This window comes from Macaca nemestrina, chromosome 4 (genome assembly GCF_043159975.1).
Source record: "Macaca nemestrina isolate mMacNem1 chromosome 4, mMacNem.hap1, whole genome shotgun sequence".
Classification (NCBI taxonomy): Eukaryota; Metazoa; Chordata; class Mammalia; order Primates; family Cercopithecidae; genus Macaca; species Macaca nemestrina.
This window is the reverse complement of record NC_092128.1, coordinates 15,093,027-15,107,739: the sequence shown is the minus strand read 5'-3', so window position 1 is coordinate 15,107,739 and position 14,713 is coordinate 15,093,027. Positions and strand designations below refer to the sequence as shown.

Sequence of the window (14,713 nt, the reverse complement as noted above, 5' to 3'; positions counted from 1 at the left end):
CAGGTTGCATGAGCCGAGATCGCGCCACTGCACTCCAGCCTGGGTGACAGTGAGACTCTGTCTCAAAAAAAAAAAAAAAAAAAAAAAAAAGGATTGGGGTCAATCTTCCTGAAGGTAAGTACTTGCAACGTCCTGTGTAGTGTCAGCCAATCCCACTTTCCCCTATGTCTTTAATGTTCTGGGCATTCTCTCCTGTTTTCATACCTGGGTTGATTCCGTCAATCTCCACAGTGATGGGGTGTTTTGAGGGGTACAAACTAGAGGAGCAGGTCCAGGTGCCAAGCCCCTGGGCCAGCTGGGAGCAGTCAGTTCCAGAGTGAGCCAGCCCAGTGGCCAGGGAGAGCATGGCAGCCTCATAGGAGTCACTGGCAACTGGATTTTCCCGGCTCACAGCTGGGAGGCCTGACCCTCGTAGCATCTTCCTCAGGAGCCTGTGCAGGGATATGTAAGCAGGGATCCCCTCCGCAGGAATCTGTAGGAAGGCTGCACCATCAACTCTCAACTTTGCCAGACAGCTCTTTTCCAAGTTCCCATTCTCATGGTTCAGGATAGCCTGGAATTCAGAGAGCGCCTTGCGGAAGTGGTAGCTTCTCATCTCAAGGGTGGGAACAGGGAAACAGCCTGCTTTGAGAGTCTGAGGCAGGATGCTGAGGCCAAAGCAGTTGAGGATGACGTTACCAGGGAAACCAGCCAAGGGGCAGTGGCCAGGGTTCTGGGAGGCCCACCACCAGGCCTGGCCCCCAATCAGCAGCCCCCCACCCTCAGCCACAAACTCCTGCAGCTGCTTAGCCTCCTTGTCACTGTACGCCTTGCAGCAGTAGACACACAAGTTGCTGTTCAGATGGGGCTCCAGGCTGCATTGCAGGCCATGTTCCGATAGGAGGGGACACAGATCTTTTAGATTTGTGTTCACCCCAACTTTGCCTGTCTGGCCTCTGGCCAGCCAGCGCACCGCATTGAGCAAGAAGGACCCCATCTTGGGAGCACAGAGCAGGCACTCGTGGGCAGCCAGGACCACACGGCCCCGGCCATAGCGAGCAGCTGCCAGGAAGCAGTTGAGTGAGGCATCCAGCCCCAGAGGGAAGGCCAGGGCTCCATGCACCAGCAGCTGTGAGGGGACTCCCCCTGTCCTGATGTCCAGCTCTGAGATCCCCTCCAGGAGCTGCTGCTGGTCCTGCCTGACATCCTCCCCACACCTGGAAGAGACAGGAGAAACAGTGAGTCTACAGTCAGTTAATGAGCTACTGAATCAAACTCATTGAATAGAGAAATCTATGTGCAGGTAGGAAGACTGCATTGTTGATGTCAATCTTCACATTCTTACTAATATTAGGATTTCAGCATGTTAACATCATTTATTTTTATCATGTTTAAGACATATTTTTTCACTTTTTTTTTACAACTGATGGCATATTATCATTTAATTGGCAATGTTTGGTCTTTGTTTTTTTTTGAGATGGAGTCTTGCTCTGTCACCAGGCTAGAGTGCAATGGCACAGTCTCGGCTCACTGCAACCTCTGCCTCCCGGGGTCAGGCAATTCTTCTGCCTCAGCCTCCTAAGAAGCTGGGTCTATAGGCACATGCCACCACACCCAGCTAATTTTTGTATTTTTAATAGAGACAGGGTTTCACAATGCTGGCCAGGATGGTCTCGATCTCATGACCTTGTGAGCCTGCCTCAGCCTTCCAAAGTGCTGGGATTACAGGCGTGAGCCACCACGTCCAGCGTGGTCTTTCTCAGTGATACATAAAATAATGGCATTTTTCACAATCAATGTTGTCATAGATTTCAGGAAACGCTATAGAGGGAGTGCCCTTACTTGCATATCTTAAAATCCACATTTTCTAAATGAACACCTCCAGGAATTCCTCCCATTTAGTCAACTAAGTGTTGAATATTGTGGCTTCAGTTTCTTGACTTTTAAAATAATTAAACATATAAACAAATTAAGTTAGAAAAATTAGTTTATTATGTCCAGAGAAAGTAGTACTGCTTATGAATTACACGAGCTAACTTTCTGCAAAGGAAGATTGCAAAAACACCAAATTTGGACTCTCCATAGGGTAGTTCTGATCTAGGAACACATCAGAAGTAAATTGTTTAACACTACACTTGAAGATTTATACAAACACACACTGTTTTTAAAAATTCACTTAGATCTGGTTAGAGTATTCACTTCTTTTTATTAAGGAATAGCCAAAATGTAATGAATCAAGAAAAGGTTTTGTATTTCAAGAATTTTTAAAAACAATTTGTATATACTGTAAATGTCAAGCAACAGGAGGTTGGTTAAATAAGTTATGGTTAACAATAGATTGCAAACCATATTGTGATGAAAATAATTATCAGATAATTTGAAAAATGCTTAATGGAAAAACTTTTAAGATTAGATTCCAGGATACCATGGTCTAAATAAGCCAAATTTTAGGGGAAAAAATCAAAAACCATAAAACCAGACATTGAAGCAGAACCTAAAGCATATTTATCAAAATATCTTTGTTAAAAAAAAAGTCTTGGCCGGGCGCAGTGGCTCAAGCCTGTAATCCCAGCACTTTGGGAGGCCGAGACGGGCGGATCACGAGGTCAGGAGATCGAGACCATCCTGGTTAACACGGTGAAACCCCGTCTCTACTAAAAAATACAAAAAAACTAGCCAGGCGAGGTGGTGGGCGCCTGTAGTCCCAGCTACTCGGGAGGCTGAGGCAGGAGAATGGCGTGAACCCGGGAGGCGGAGCTTGCAGTGAGCTGAGATCCAGCCACTGCACTCCAGCCTGGGCGACAGAGCGAGACTCCGTCTCAAAAAAAAAAAAATAAAAAAATAAAAAAATAAAGTCTTCAGTGGTTTGTCTTGGCTGGTGGGATTTTAGGTCCTTTTAATTATCTTATAAAACTTTATTGTCTCAAATTTTAAAATTAACATCTATTTCTCATAATTAAAAATTAAATGTTATATTTTTTAAAAGTATAGTTCATTTATTCTGGTAGTAAAACATTATTGAAAAATGTAACACTTGTTCAGATTCTCTTTCTTTTCAGCATGAAAATGAGGAGATGGCATGTCTTAGTTTTGCCATCCCATTTTCAGGCTGACATGGTAAATGTCATATCAGGTATCAGTTCTGCCTGTGGCTTTTTGTTACCTGTTGAAACTCAAGATAATTTGGGGAGTTAATGACATTGAGCTACAAGACTTAATAATAAAACATTCCACTCTAAGTGTGCTTAGCATCTTCTCACAGGCACCTGGCAAAGTCTCAGCTGATGGCAGTAAACCTTCAATATAGAAAGCTGCAGATACCGTCTCCACAGCTAATTGAAATGATTGCTTACATTCATCCACGTGCCCACACACACATACAAACCACAGTAGCATTGGGAATCTAGGAAGTGACTAGAATGGGTGACAAAAGTTGCAACAACCACATAGAATTAAAGAAAAAAACCCAAGAACTTCTTAGCATAAAGGGCAGCATAAATAAAGTTAAAGAAGGTGAGATCATTGAGAGAAAAATATTTGCAACAGATTGAACAGATACAAAATTAGAATCCAGAATATATGAGTAATTTCTAAGAATAAACAGAAAAGCAAAAAAACTGAAAATAGTTTTAAACTATATTCTCAAACAGCTCATGAAAGATGAAATTCAAGTGAAATATCCAACATTTGAAAAGATATAATCATGTAAACGCAAATTATATACAATAACGTTTTTTATCCAGAAAATTAGTGAAAGTTTCAAAAGCTAACAATATTAAGTGCTGGCAAGAGTGTGGAGAAAAATAATCTTTCATAAAATCTGGAGATCAATTTGGCAGTATCCAATAACATTAAAAATAGAAATAGCCTGTAGTAGTATACACGGAGGCAGTACTAGGAAGTTCATTGCAAATTGTTGGCAATAGTGAAAAAGTATGAAGAAGTTAAATATTCACTAACATGAATGCAAATAAAAATTGGCATTTAATCATACGATGGATTACTATTTACCAGTCAATAAGAATAGGTCCACCTATGTTAATTAACAAGGGAAGATGTTCAAAACATTTGTTGAGTAAAACAATTTCAAAAAGAGCAGAACTTGGTGATGTTACTTATGGAAGACCAATATAAAGCAAAGTAAACATACGTCAGTATATATCCAGAATGTCAGGAAACAACCACAATAAATGGAAGAGTTTTTCTATTGGATTGTGGGATAGACAGAAAGGACTGACATTGAAAGAGATGATCAAAAGGGCTTTTGCCTCAATAATTTATTTTTTCAAATAAGGAGAATGTACAATTATATTTCTCAGGTTGTTCAAAATTAAATATAAAATGTTAAGATAACTGCTCCAAAAATAGAAGTAAAATGTATAATCCACAAATGTGTTGAGGAAATTTAAGAAATGGATAAAACTTAGTAGCAAGCAAGGAAAAATGTAAAAAGAAATAAAGCATAAAAATAGAAAATAAAATTAAAAGGGGGTAAGAGCAAGAAATACATTGGAATCATCACAGTATATATGAATGTATTGAATTTCTATTTGATAGAGGCTGTTAGATTAGTTTAAAAACATCTGGATATAAGCTGCTTATAAAAGATACCCTTGAAACTAAGTGACATAAAGCATTGAAAATGACAAAATCAACGAAGTTTTATTTCAAAAAATACAAAAACAAAAAAGCAGACATGTCAGCATTACTAAGGGATACAATAATTTCAAAGAGGAAAAATTAAAAATGAACATTTTCTGTGGATAACAGTTACACTCTAACCAAAATAAAATTTTTATTAATTTTTATGTCCTGCAAAAACACAATACTGAAAGCAAGAACTGCTACAAAGAAAATAAAAATATGAATTGACATTACATTTGGAGACGGTAATGTATTCTCAGCATCCATTGGAAAAAAAAAAAGGATGGAGATGATTTGATCAGAATGACTTACAAGCTTACTTACAGCCAGAAGACAATTGTCCTGCATGCTGAGGACAAGAAAATGAGACCCTAAAAGGTTGTGCTCTGCTAAGTTGTTGCATAAATATAAAGTAAAAGGCGGACATTCTCCAACATGATACATTAACTAAAAAATCAATGTGCAGAGCACACACACACATAGATAAGCATCTGAGATGATCAAACTTTTAGGATTGGCTACCTCGGTCCAGAGGCACGAGACTGGAGCTGGTGGTGTGGGGAGGAGGATGAGTTGCCATTTTCCTCTCTATATTTCTGTATTGGTGCGCATTTTTTTCACAATAAATATGAATTCCTTTTGAAATATTTTCATAAGGAGGCATTTCTTAAAAAGAAAAATAAAGAAGGAAAGGAAATGAGGAAAGAAGGAAGGAAGGGGATGACAGAGGGAGGGAGGGGAAGGGAAGTGGGAAGTGGGGAGGGAGGGAGGGAAAAGTGAGTAAGCATAGCAGTTAGGATACCAGGTAAATTTCAACAGATGATTTGACAGTATCCTAAGGGCAATATTAATGATCTCAGACAGCTAGTTACCAATATTAAATCTTGTATAATATCTGTTTACAATGTTTAAGTGTGGAAAATAATGAAAGTAGCTGCTATTTAATGAGGTTTAATATATGCTAGGCATTTAATATATGTATTATCTCTTTCAATCATTATAATAAACTTGAAAGTTATTATTCTCACTTTAAAGATGGAGTTTGGAAAAGCTAGGCAATTTTCTCCATGTTTCTTAGCTAATAACTGGCAGGGACAGGAAGCAAACCTGACAGAGCGGGAGCACATCTCAGACACACACCACTAATTTATGTTTCAGCTCCCTTTGTAGCCCCATGCATTTCAAGGAAATCACTTCTCTTTTAACTACAAGCAGCCAGAAAGAGCAGACAGAAAAACACAGATAAGATAGCTCTGGCACAGAGGGAGGAGGGAGCAAAGTCTCTTGGGTAACTGCCCAACTTCATCCTCACACAATGAGCCCCAGTTAAACAGTGGGCCTTAATAAGCACATTCCTTTCCCTTTGGGTGCACTGTCAGGGAAGCTAAAAGATAAGAAGCTAAAAGTGGGGTATGCCTGCATATGCAGAAAGAGTTATGGGAACAGAGACACAACTCTCCCTCCCAGATAAGCACAACAAAGAGACAAAGAAGCAGTTGAAGTCTCTGATAAACTCTCCCACCCTGAATCCTTAAAAACTGTTAGTCTGTAAGGGAGTGTGCCTCTGACCTAACTTGGCCAGAAGCCCCTCTCATGTTTGTTTTCTTTAAATTAAACCTGTCCTTGACTGTCAAGCCATCTATCATGTTTCTTATCTATTTCTTTAATTTTTACTAAACCCAGGCTGGATTTCTTCCAAATCCACTGATGTCTACACACCAGAACTCTGTCACTCAATTACTGAGGCTTTGACGGAACCTACATCTGGGTACATGGTTATCGACAGGTATATGTTGTGCAAAGGAAGCACAAATTAAAAACTGCCAAATTAGGAAGGTACTGCACTGAATAAAACAGTAAGTGTGAAGTGCGCTGCTGTCATTTTCACCACATTGAAGGTAAAACATCTAACAATTTATATATTTTTTCTTGAACATAAAAGTAATGAAGTCTACTGGTAGTAATCAAATATATCTTCACTTAGCTTGTTTTGTTTTTCTGTTCAGATTGTATAGGATGCAAAAATACTCTTCTGGATTTATTTCACTCTCTGATAAATATGAACAGGACAGAAATACTAGAATCTAGAAATGATGTTTTCTTAGGATCTGTAACATCAAGAAAAGGACTAGAGAGCACTATGTTGATCAGATGCTGTAAAAAACATTTTGAAGATCTGCAGCCCCCAACACTTGAGTATCTTTTTTTGTATTTTTAATTCCTTAAATACAGATAAACCATAGTAAATAACAAAACTTTTAAAACTGTCTTCATCATCACTGAACAATATGGGCATAGATGGTCAGAGAGGTGCCTTGAAATTGTAAATGTATTTTTTTTCTTTTATTTTAAGCTGGTAAATACAGGGTAAAATCTCTTTAGGTCTCAATCATGCCTATTAGACACACAATTTTATTTAACCTATTGAACCTGTCAGATTTAAGAAAATAATTTGGAAAACTCACTTTTGTAACAAATTGCAGGTACATAAATTACTCACTTGGAATAGTCAGAATACAGATGTATTTTGACTGTGAGCACAGATATATCCATATTTATATGTCAGACCAAAACCCTGCTTAAACATACAAACATTCCTATGAATGTCATAATGTTTACTCTTTCTCCTGGTTTAATAAACTACATTTCCAATATTATTGGAAGATTATTGTTAGAACTGAAGGAGATAATATAGGGTTGAGCAGCTCTTATGGAAAATGTTTGGGACCCACCACTAGTGTTTCAGATTTTGATTTTTTTCAGGTTGTGGAATATTTGCATACACATAAGGAGATACCTTGGTGATAGGACCCAACTCTAAACACAAAATTCATTTATGTTTCCTATATACCTTTACGTAGAGCCTAACGGTAATTTATACAATATTTTAAATAAGTTTGTGCATGAAACAAAGTTTGTGTACATTGAACCATCAGAAAGCAAAGGTGTCCCAAAAGTGGGAATTTCCACTTCTGGCGTTAACGTTGGTAGCACTCAAAAAGTTTTGAATTTTGGAGCATTTCAGATTTTGGATTTTTGATTAGGCCTGGTCTCCTCACTCTTAGGGGACCTAGTAAGCTATGCCCACTTCACCAAACCACAGATGGAACTCACATGGGGAGTTTATACTTGAAAGTTTTTTTTCTTGTCTATTCACCCAATTTGTTCACGTTTCTATGAATTAGAAAGCATTAACGATAATTATTGAATTTGTGATTTTGACTATTTTCTTTCCATTGTACATGGGAGGTTGATTGGTGTTAGGAGATACTCCATCCTGGGCCACTCATCAATCACCTGTTCTCCTTGGCCAGTGTATAGGAATGTATGTCATCATCATAAAAAACTTTGATATCCAGTCATTTATTAATTATTTTTCATTCATTTTGTCAAATTTGATAGAGCAATTCTGGGATCTAGCCTCATTTCACAGTTTTTACCTGGAAACTGCATTCACGGATCTTGAATATAAACCTTATAAACCTCCCACACATTTATCTCTGTCTCTGAGTCAGATTCCCAGGAACCCAAGCTAAAACAAGTGGAATTTAGCAGTGCCTAGAGAAATTACGTATGAATTTCCTCCGTGACTCTGAAAGTCCATTTCCAGTGATATGGCAAAATATAATGATACATACACAAAGGTATGTGGTGCTTGTCATCTGGAACTCTTTGGACAAAGACTTTCTACTCTGCAGGACTTTGTTGAGGACAGAGATAATAAATAATTCTCAAGAGAGTCATAAGCTTAAGCCACTAGTACATATTTACAATCTTTACTTACAAAATAGTGACAGGTTCTCACTATGTTGCTCAGGCTGGAGGGCAGTGGTTATTTGCCGGTGCAATTATAGTACACTGAAGCCTTGGACTCCCAGCCTCAAGAGAGCCTCCTACCTCAGCCTCTCGAGTATGTGAGTACGTGTGCATCAGCATGCCCAGGTACATATTTACTAATATGTTTTAGAGCTTGAAGATTATACCATGTGTAAGTATAAAGGGTGGCTGGTTGGTATCTGAGGTTAACTTTTCCTCCAGACTCTTCTGTCATGGTATAAAGGTAGCAAGTGCCTTTGGATTTGCTTTTAAATATTAAAGCAACTACACTATCCTCCTGTTATATAAACACAGGTGTGCCCTTGCAGATAGGACGTGAGAGGAGCTTTTGTTGGGTTTTAGAGACTGCCCCACTCCTTGGCAGGCAGAGTTGGGGCAAGCCAGCAATCAGTTCTCTTAAGAAGCTCCAGGGCCTTCCAGCCGAGATTTGAAGTTGAGGAACCTGCTGGGTCAGTCCAAGCGCCTTTGACCAATATTTGTTGGCAGGAATGTTCACTGAAAACCTCTAATGGGACTTGCTCTGAAGGTGGGAAGAATCTGAGCCAGAGACTCAGACTCTGACCTTCTGAGACTCTCAAGGAATTGGTTAGCTCTGGCTCTGTTGTTGACTGAGGCTGGAAGGCTCTGGCGCAACCCCTAGCCCCATATTCCCTAGCAGGAAGCTGTCTGCAGGATTAACACTAGTATGTGAGGCTGCCTTTTCTCTTGCTATGGATTTGGATTCATTCCTATTTTTTCATTCATTTATGTAGTTTACAAATATTTGTTGATCTCTAATGTTAAATACTCCAGGCACTGAGAATAAAGCAGTAAATGCAACAGGCAAGGAGATCACAGAGCTCTATATTCTGGTTGGTTAGAGAGGCCCTAGCAAGAAACAGCAGAGATAGTTATAGAGAGTGATAATGTTTAAGGAATAAATGGAGAAATGTGATGAAGTGAAACTGGATGGAAAGTCCTAATTTCAGCATGGCCACTGGGGAAGACTGCTCTGAGGAGGGTGTTTGAGTTGAAATGAATTAAGAAGAATAAATTGGATTTTCAAGAGCTGAGAGAAAGCTTGATATTTTATAAAACAAGAAACCTAATGTTACATATTGTGGTCTTTACATTGAGGGACAGTTCTAAAATACTTCAAAGATGTGTATGGATAACATATGTTATCGCCAACCCCCCAGTACTCAACTAGAAAATATCTGAATATTTAAGCAATATTCTATTACAGACACACGCTTCTTCCACTATTTCACTTAACAGTGAAAATATAGGTAAAAAATATTTGGTTCATAGCCCGACTTCTCCCTGTCTCCAATGCTTCTTACTTCACCTTTCCACAGCTGCTGATCCTGAGAGCACAACCTCATAAACCTCCCACACATTTGTCTCTGTCTCTGAGTCAGATTCCTAGGAACCCCAGCTGCAACAAGGGGAATTTAGCAGTGCCTAGTGAAATTACGTATGAATTTACCCCATGACTCAGAAGTCCCATTTCCAATGATATCACAAAATATAAGGATGCACGTACAAAGGTATTCAGTGCAGCACATGTGTAACAGTAGAAGTACCAGAAAAATAACACATACTGGAAACTCAAGTGCCTGTCAATAAGGGACTTATTGAATAAACAATATCATATCCATATACCATGGTATAATAGAGTATACAGTGTATCTCTACATACTACTCTGAGGCCACATCCAGGAAATAATGTCAAGTGAAAAAAAGTGAGGAGGAAAAAATGTATAGAGTGTGTAATTGCCTTATCCAGTGAAGAGAAGACTACTAATATGTGTGTGTTTGTGGATATATAAACAAATCATGGAGCATTAACCATTAAAAAAAGCAGGGAAGGAAGAAGGGAATTGTTTGAAGGAAACAGGGACAGCATATAGGTTTCTTAAAATTTTACTTTGGACCCAGATTACTATTTTACATAATTTTAAACAAAATTAAATTACACAAGCAATTCCAAAACTAAATAAAATAACCAATGAATTGACATGTACATCTGTTTAGCAATATAACCACAAAGAGAGGAAGTATTGGAAGTGATTTTAAAGATAGTATTTTGACTTTACATATATATAATAAAATATATCATCGGGGCCAGGCACTGTGGCTCACACCTATAATCCCAGGACTTTGGGAGGCCGAGGCGGGCGGATCACGAGGTCCAGAGATAGAGACCATCCTGGCTAACGCGTTGAAACCCGTCTCTATAAAATCACAAAAAATTAGCTGGGCATGGTGGAGGGCGCCTGTAGTCCCAGCTACTTGGAAGGCTGAGGCAGGAGAATGGAGTGAACCCAGGAGGCAGAGCTTGCAGTGAGCCGAGATTGCGCCACCGCACTCCAGCCTGGGCAACAGAGTGAGACTCTGTCTCAAAAAAAAAAAAAAAAAAAAAAAAAAAAAAAAATATATATATATATATATATATATATATATATCTCACTGGGACAAAAAAAAAACTGCAAGTAATCTTTGCTACAATAATCATCATATTGCTGGTAGTAGTGCTATTATTCATATTTTGCAACTGTTGTTTGTATATCATGGGATAGAGCAAATGGATAATTACACTGGTGTCTTATAGAACCAGAATTTTTCATCATGAGAGATAGGAGATGCAGAGGTAAATTGCTGAAATCAAATTAAAACCCTGTAGCCCCAAATCTGATCTGAAGTATCAGTATAAACCAAAAAGATCCATTTCTTAGCTGTGCCTATTTAGAAGGCCTAGAAACAATGATCAAACAATGCACACATCTAACACCAAGATTGGGGTTTCTAAATGCAAATTAGGACTCCCAGAAATATGGGCTGTATGTTAAAAAAAAAATAGAAGAAAGAAAAAAAATAGGGCTTTTTGGAGAAATGGCAGCTCCTGGGCCTGAGAAGGAAATACATGAGACCAAATTGAACCTTCCTGTTATATTAAAAAATCAGGAAGCCCATTAAGGTTGGGTGGAAAAGATTCAGGAATCATCCTGAATTGGCTCACAATGGCCAAACAGGACAATTTCAACATCAGTAAGGACAATAAATGAAACACATTGTGTTTCCAATCATGATTTCATAAGAATTCTAAGAAAAATTTAAAAACATTGGTGACCTCTGGAAGATGCTAGGGAACCAACTCAATATTGGAAACTGGTTTTAAAATGAGAAAGAGAGAATTAAGTATTTATTTTGCCTTTCCTATATAAATTATACCATAGAGTATGTAATTGGTGAAGGAAAGTGTGTTTTACACAACTATTCCAAATAACAAATAAAAAGAATATTAAAATTTTAAAGTCATCATTTTATAAACACAAATTAATGGGTCTAGGGCTAAGCAATGGTTATTAAGGACTGCCAACCTCACAGTAAGAGAGAAAATTAGACCACTGTGTTCTATCCAATGGAAGTGCATACTACCACCTATAAAGTAGGTCAAAAATTCAAACATGAATCTGATCAAACCTCTAGATTAGGAGTTAGGAAAGTTTTCCTTAAAAGGCCTGACAAATATGTTAGACAAATATGGGTCACGTGGTCTCTGCTAAAACTACTCAACAACGGTAAACACTGGAGATTGAAAGCAGTCACAGTTTGTGAATGAATGGGCACGGCTGTGCTCTAACAACACTTCATTCACAAAAACAGGGGCTGGTCTAAGTTTGTCAATCCTGACCTAAAATTGAGATCTAACTTTTAATTTGTATTATACAGAAAATACAAGGAAAAGATGAATACGTTAAATCAGTGGTCCCTGACCTTTTGGTACCAGGGACATGTTTATAGAAGACAATTTTTCCATGGACTTGGCAGGGGCTTCAGGATAATTCAAGTGCGTTACATTTATGGTGCACTTTTTTCTATTATTAGTACATTGTAATATATAATGAACTAACTATACAACCCACCATTATGTAGAATCAGTGGGAGCCCTGAGCTTGCTTTCCTGCAACTAGATGGCCCCATGTGGGGGTGATGGGAGACAGTGACAGATCATCAGGCATTAGATTCTCAATAAGGAGCACACTACCTAGACCCTTTGCATGAGCAATTTGCAACACGGTTCGTGTCCCTATGAGACTCTAATGCTGCCACTGATCTAACAGGAGGCGGAGCTTAGGTGGTAATGCAAGTGATGGGGAGCAGCTGTAAATACAGATGAAGCTTTGTTTGCTCACCCACTGCTCACATTCTGCTGTGTGGTCTGGTTCCTCATAGGCCATAGACTGGCACCCCTGTTTTAAGTGATACCATAGGAAGGCAATGAATTTGCCTTTCCAGGTTTTCACCATTGCTCCTCACTCTGCCTGGAATCCTCCTCTCACAGATGCCCTCATGGCTCATTCCCTGACTTCCTTGAGGTCTACTTTCAAAGTCCAGACTGAAGGAAACTGTTTGATAAGGAGTAGCTGGTGTCTTCAACAATAGCAACAAAACTGCAAGAAACAGAAAGTTGGAAAGGAAAAGTGTATCTTAAAAGAGATAAAAAATTCGTATCAGGAAATCAGAATATCTGGGCTTTATTTAAATGTCAATGTCAACATATTTTTTTTTTTTTTGAGACAGAGTCTCACTCTGTTGCCCAGGTTGGAGTCCAATGGCACGATCTCGGCTCACTGCAACCTCCACCTCTCGGGTTCATGTGATTCTCCAACTTCAACCTCGCGAATAGCTAGGACCGCAGGCGTGCACCACAACACTCAGCCAATTTTGGTATTTTTAGTAGAGTATTGCTATGTTGACCAGTCTGGTCCCAAACTCCTGACCTCAAGTGATCCACCTACCTTGGCCTCCCAAAGTACTGGAATTAAAAGCGCGAGCCACCACGCCTGGCCCAACATTAACAAATTTTTAAAAATAAGACAATCATGGAAATAAATGATGATGCTAAAGAATTATTCTTTTAGGTGTGATAATGGTGACTTGCATTTATGTTTTCAAAATACTTCATACCTTTACAGATGTATATTTAAATACTTACAGATGAAAAGACATGATGTCTGCTGTTTGCTTCAAAATAATCTTGGATGGGGAAGAGTGGGGCTATGGGTGAAATAAGATAGAACTGGAGTTGACTATTTTGGGGATGGGGAATGGCTACATGGGGGTTCATTGTACTCTTCTGTCTACTTTTGCATATGTTTAATGTTTTCAGTAATTAAGAGTTAGAATAACAAACACACAAAATATACCTGAGAATTGGTGGCAGGGATTAAAAATGTAGGTATAGATGAAGAAAAGCAGGTTGAGTTAGCTAAATAGGAGAGTCCCTTGGGGCAATTAAGAGGCATTATGGTGATGAGATTTCACCTGTTTGTTCCTCCGTAGTGTTAGAATAAAAAAGTTGAAGTGAATCAGATCCACTCTAATGTCTCTGAAAAAACTCATCCCCTCCCCAAATCTCTCAGAAGGGAAGGAATTCAAAGAGGTCCAGAGTTCGGGGCTGGGGGTTCGGGGCACTGCCAGCTGCTCACTAGTATCTGAATGCCCCTTCTTCTTTCTACAGAATCTTGATTTCTTCAGAGACGCCAGCGCCCATTTAAAAATAGCCAACCCTTCAGACCTTCTGGTAGTTAGGTCTGGAAGTCAGGGCTCCCACTGATTCTACATTATGGTGGGTTGTATAATTATTTCATTATATATTACAATGTACTAATAATAGAAATAAAGTGGATAATAAATGCAATGCACTTGAATTATCCTGAAACCCCTGCCAGGTCCATGGAAAAATTATCTTCTACAAAACAGGTCCCTGGGAGCAAAAGGTTAGGAACTACTGATTTAACTAGGCTGGCACTAAAATATAAATAGAAGTCTAGGACTTCCAGAAAATGTATGATTGTATAAACTTAAAGTAGGTGTATCCATTCCAATTTATTATTGCATGGGTGTAATTATGGTGCCTGGGGTAGTAGTGGCAATCTTGTAGCCATAAGGATAAAATAACACACCATGACAGGGGCAGGCAGTGATAGGGAGACAGAGACCGACCATGGGACGTCATGGAGTCACTGCCCCAGAGTTGGACTACCTACCCGTACTTCACGTTTCATAGAAAAAATAAACAGCTACATGGTTAATCTGCTATACTAAGGCTTCTGCTACACGTGGGCAAACATAAGTAAGTAGTCACTAATATCTGAAACCCAAAACATCCAAAATGAAACTCCTGATCTCCTCTAATCCATCTTCTCATTGTCCTTTCAAGATCACTAAACAGCAGCACCTGTGTTTAATTTTTTGTCTTTTTCAG

At 38.8% G+C, this 14,713-nt stretch overlaps 1 protein-coding gene across 6 annotated transcripts in view; it reads right to left on the bottom strand.

The window, feature by feature from the left end:
- The window catches only part of LOC105471168 (TRPM8 channel-associated factor 2), a 30,630-nt gene that overhangs the window by 10,121 nt on the left and 5,796 nt on the right, over positions 1-14,713 (bottom strand). For 4 of the 6 annotated variants that reach the window (XR_011621883.1, XM_024789526.2, XM_011723514.3 and 1 more), the window contains one exon: positions 205-1,196. Coding sequence is in view for 5 of the 6 variants with exons in the window: in XM_024789526.2 (XP_024645294.2) it covers positions 205-1,196 (992 nt within the window). In the remaining variant the exon portion in view is untranslated. Of the gene's footprint in view, positions 1-204; positions 1,197-5,145; positions 5,290-12,638; positions 13,279-14,713 lie in introns of those variants that run through there. The other 2 variants (XM_071094315.1, XM_024789528.2) reach the window with 2 other exon arrangements.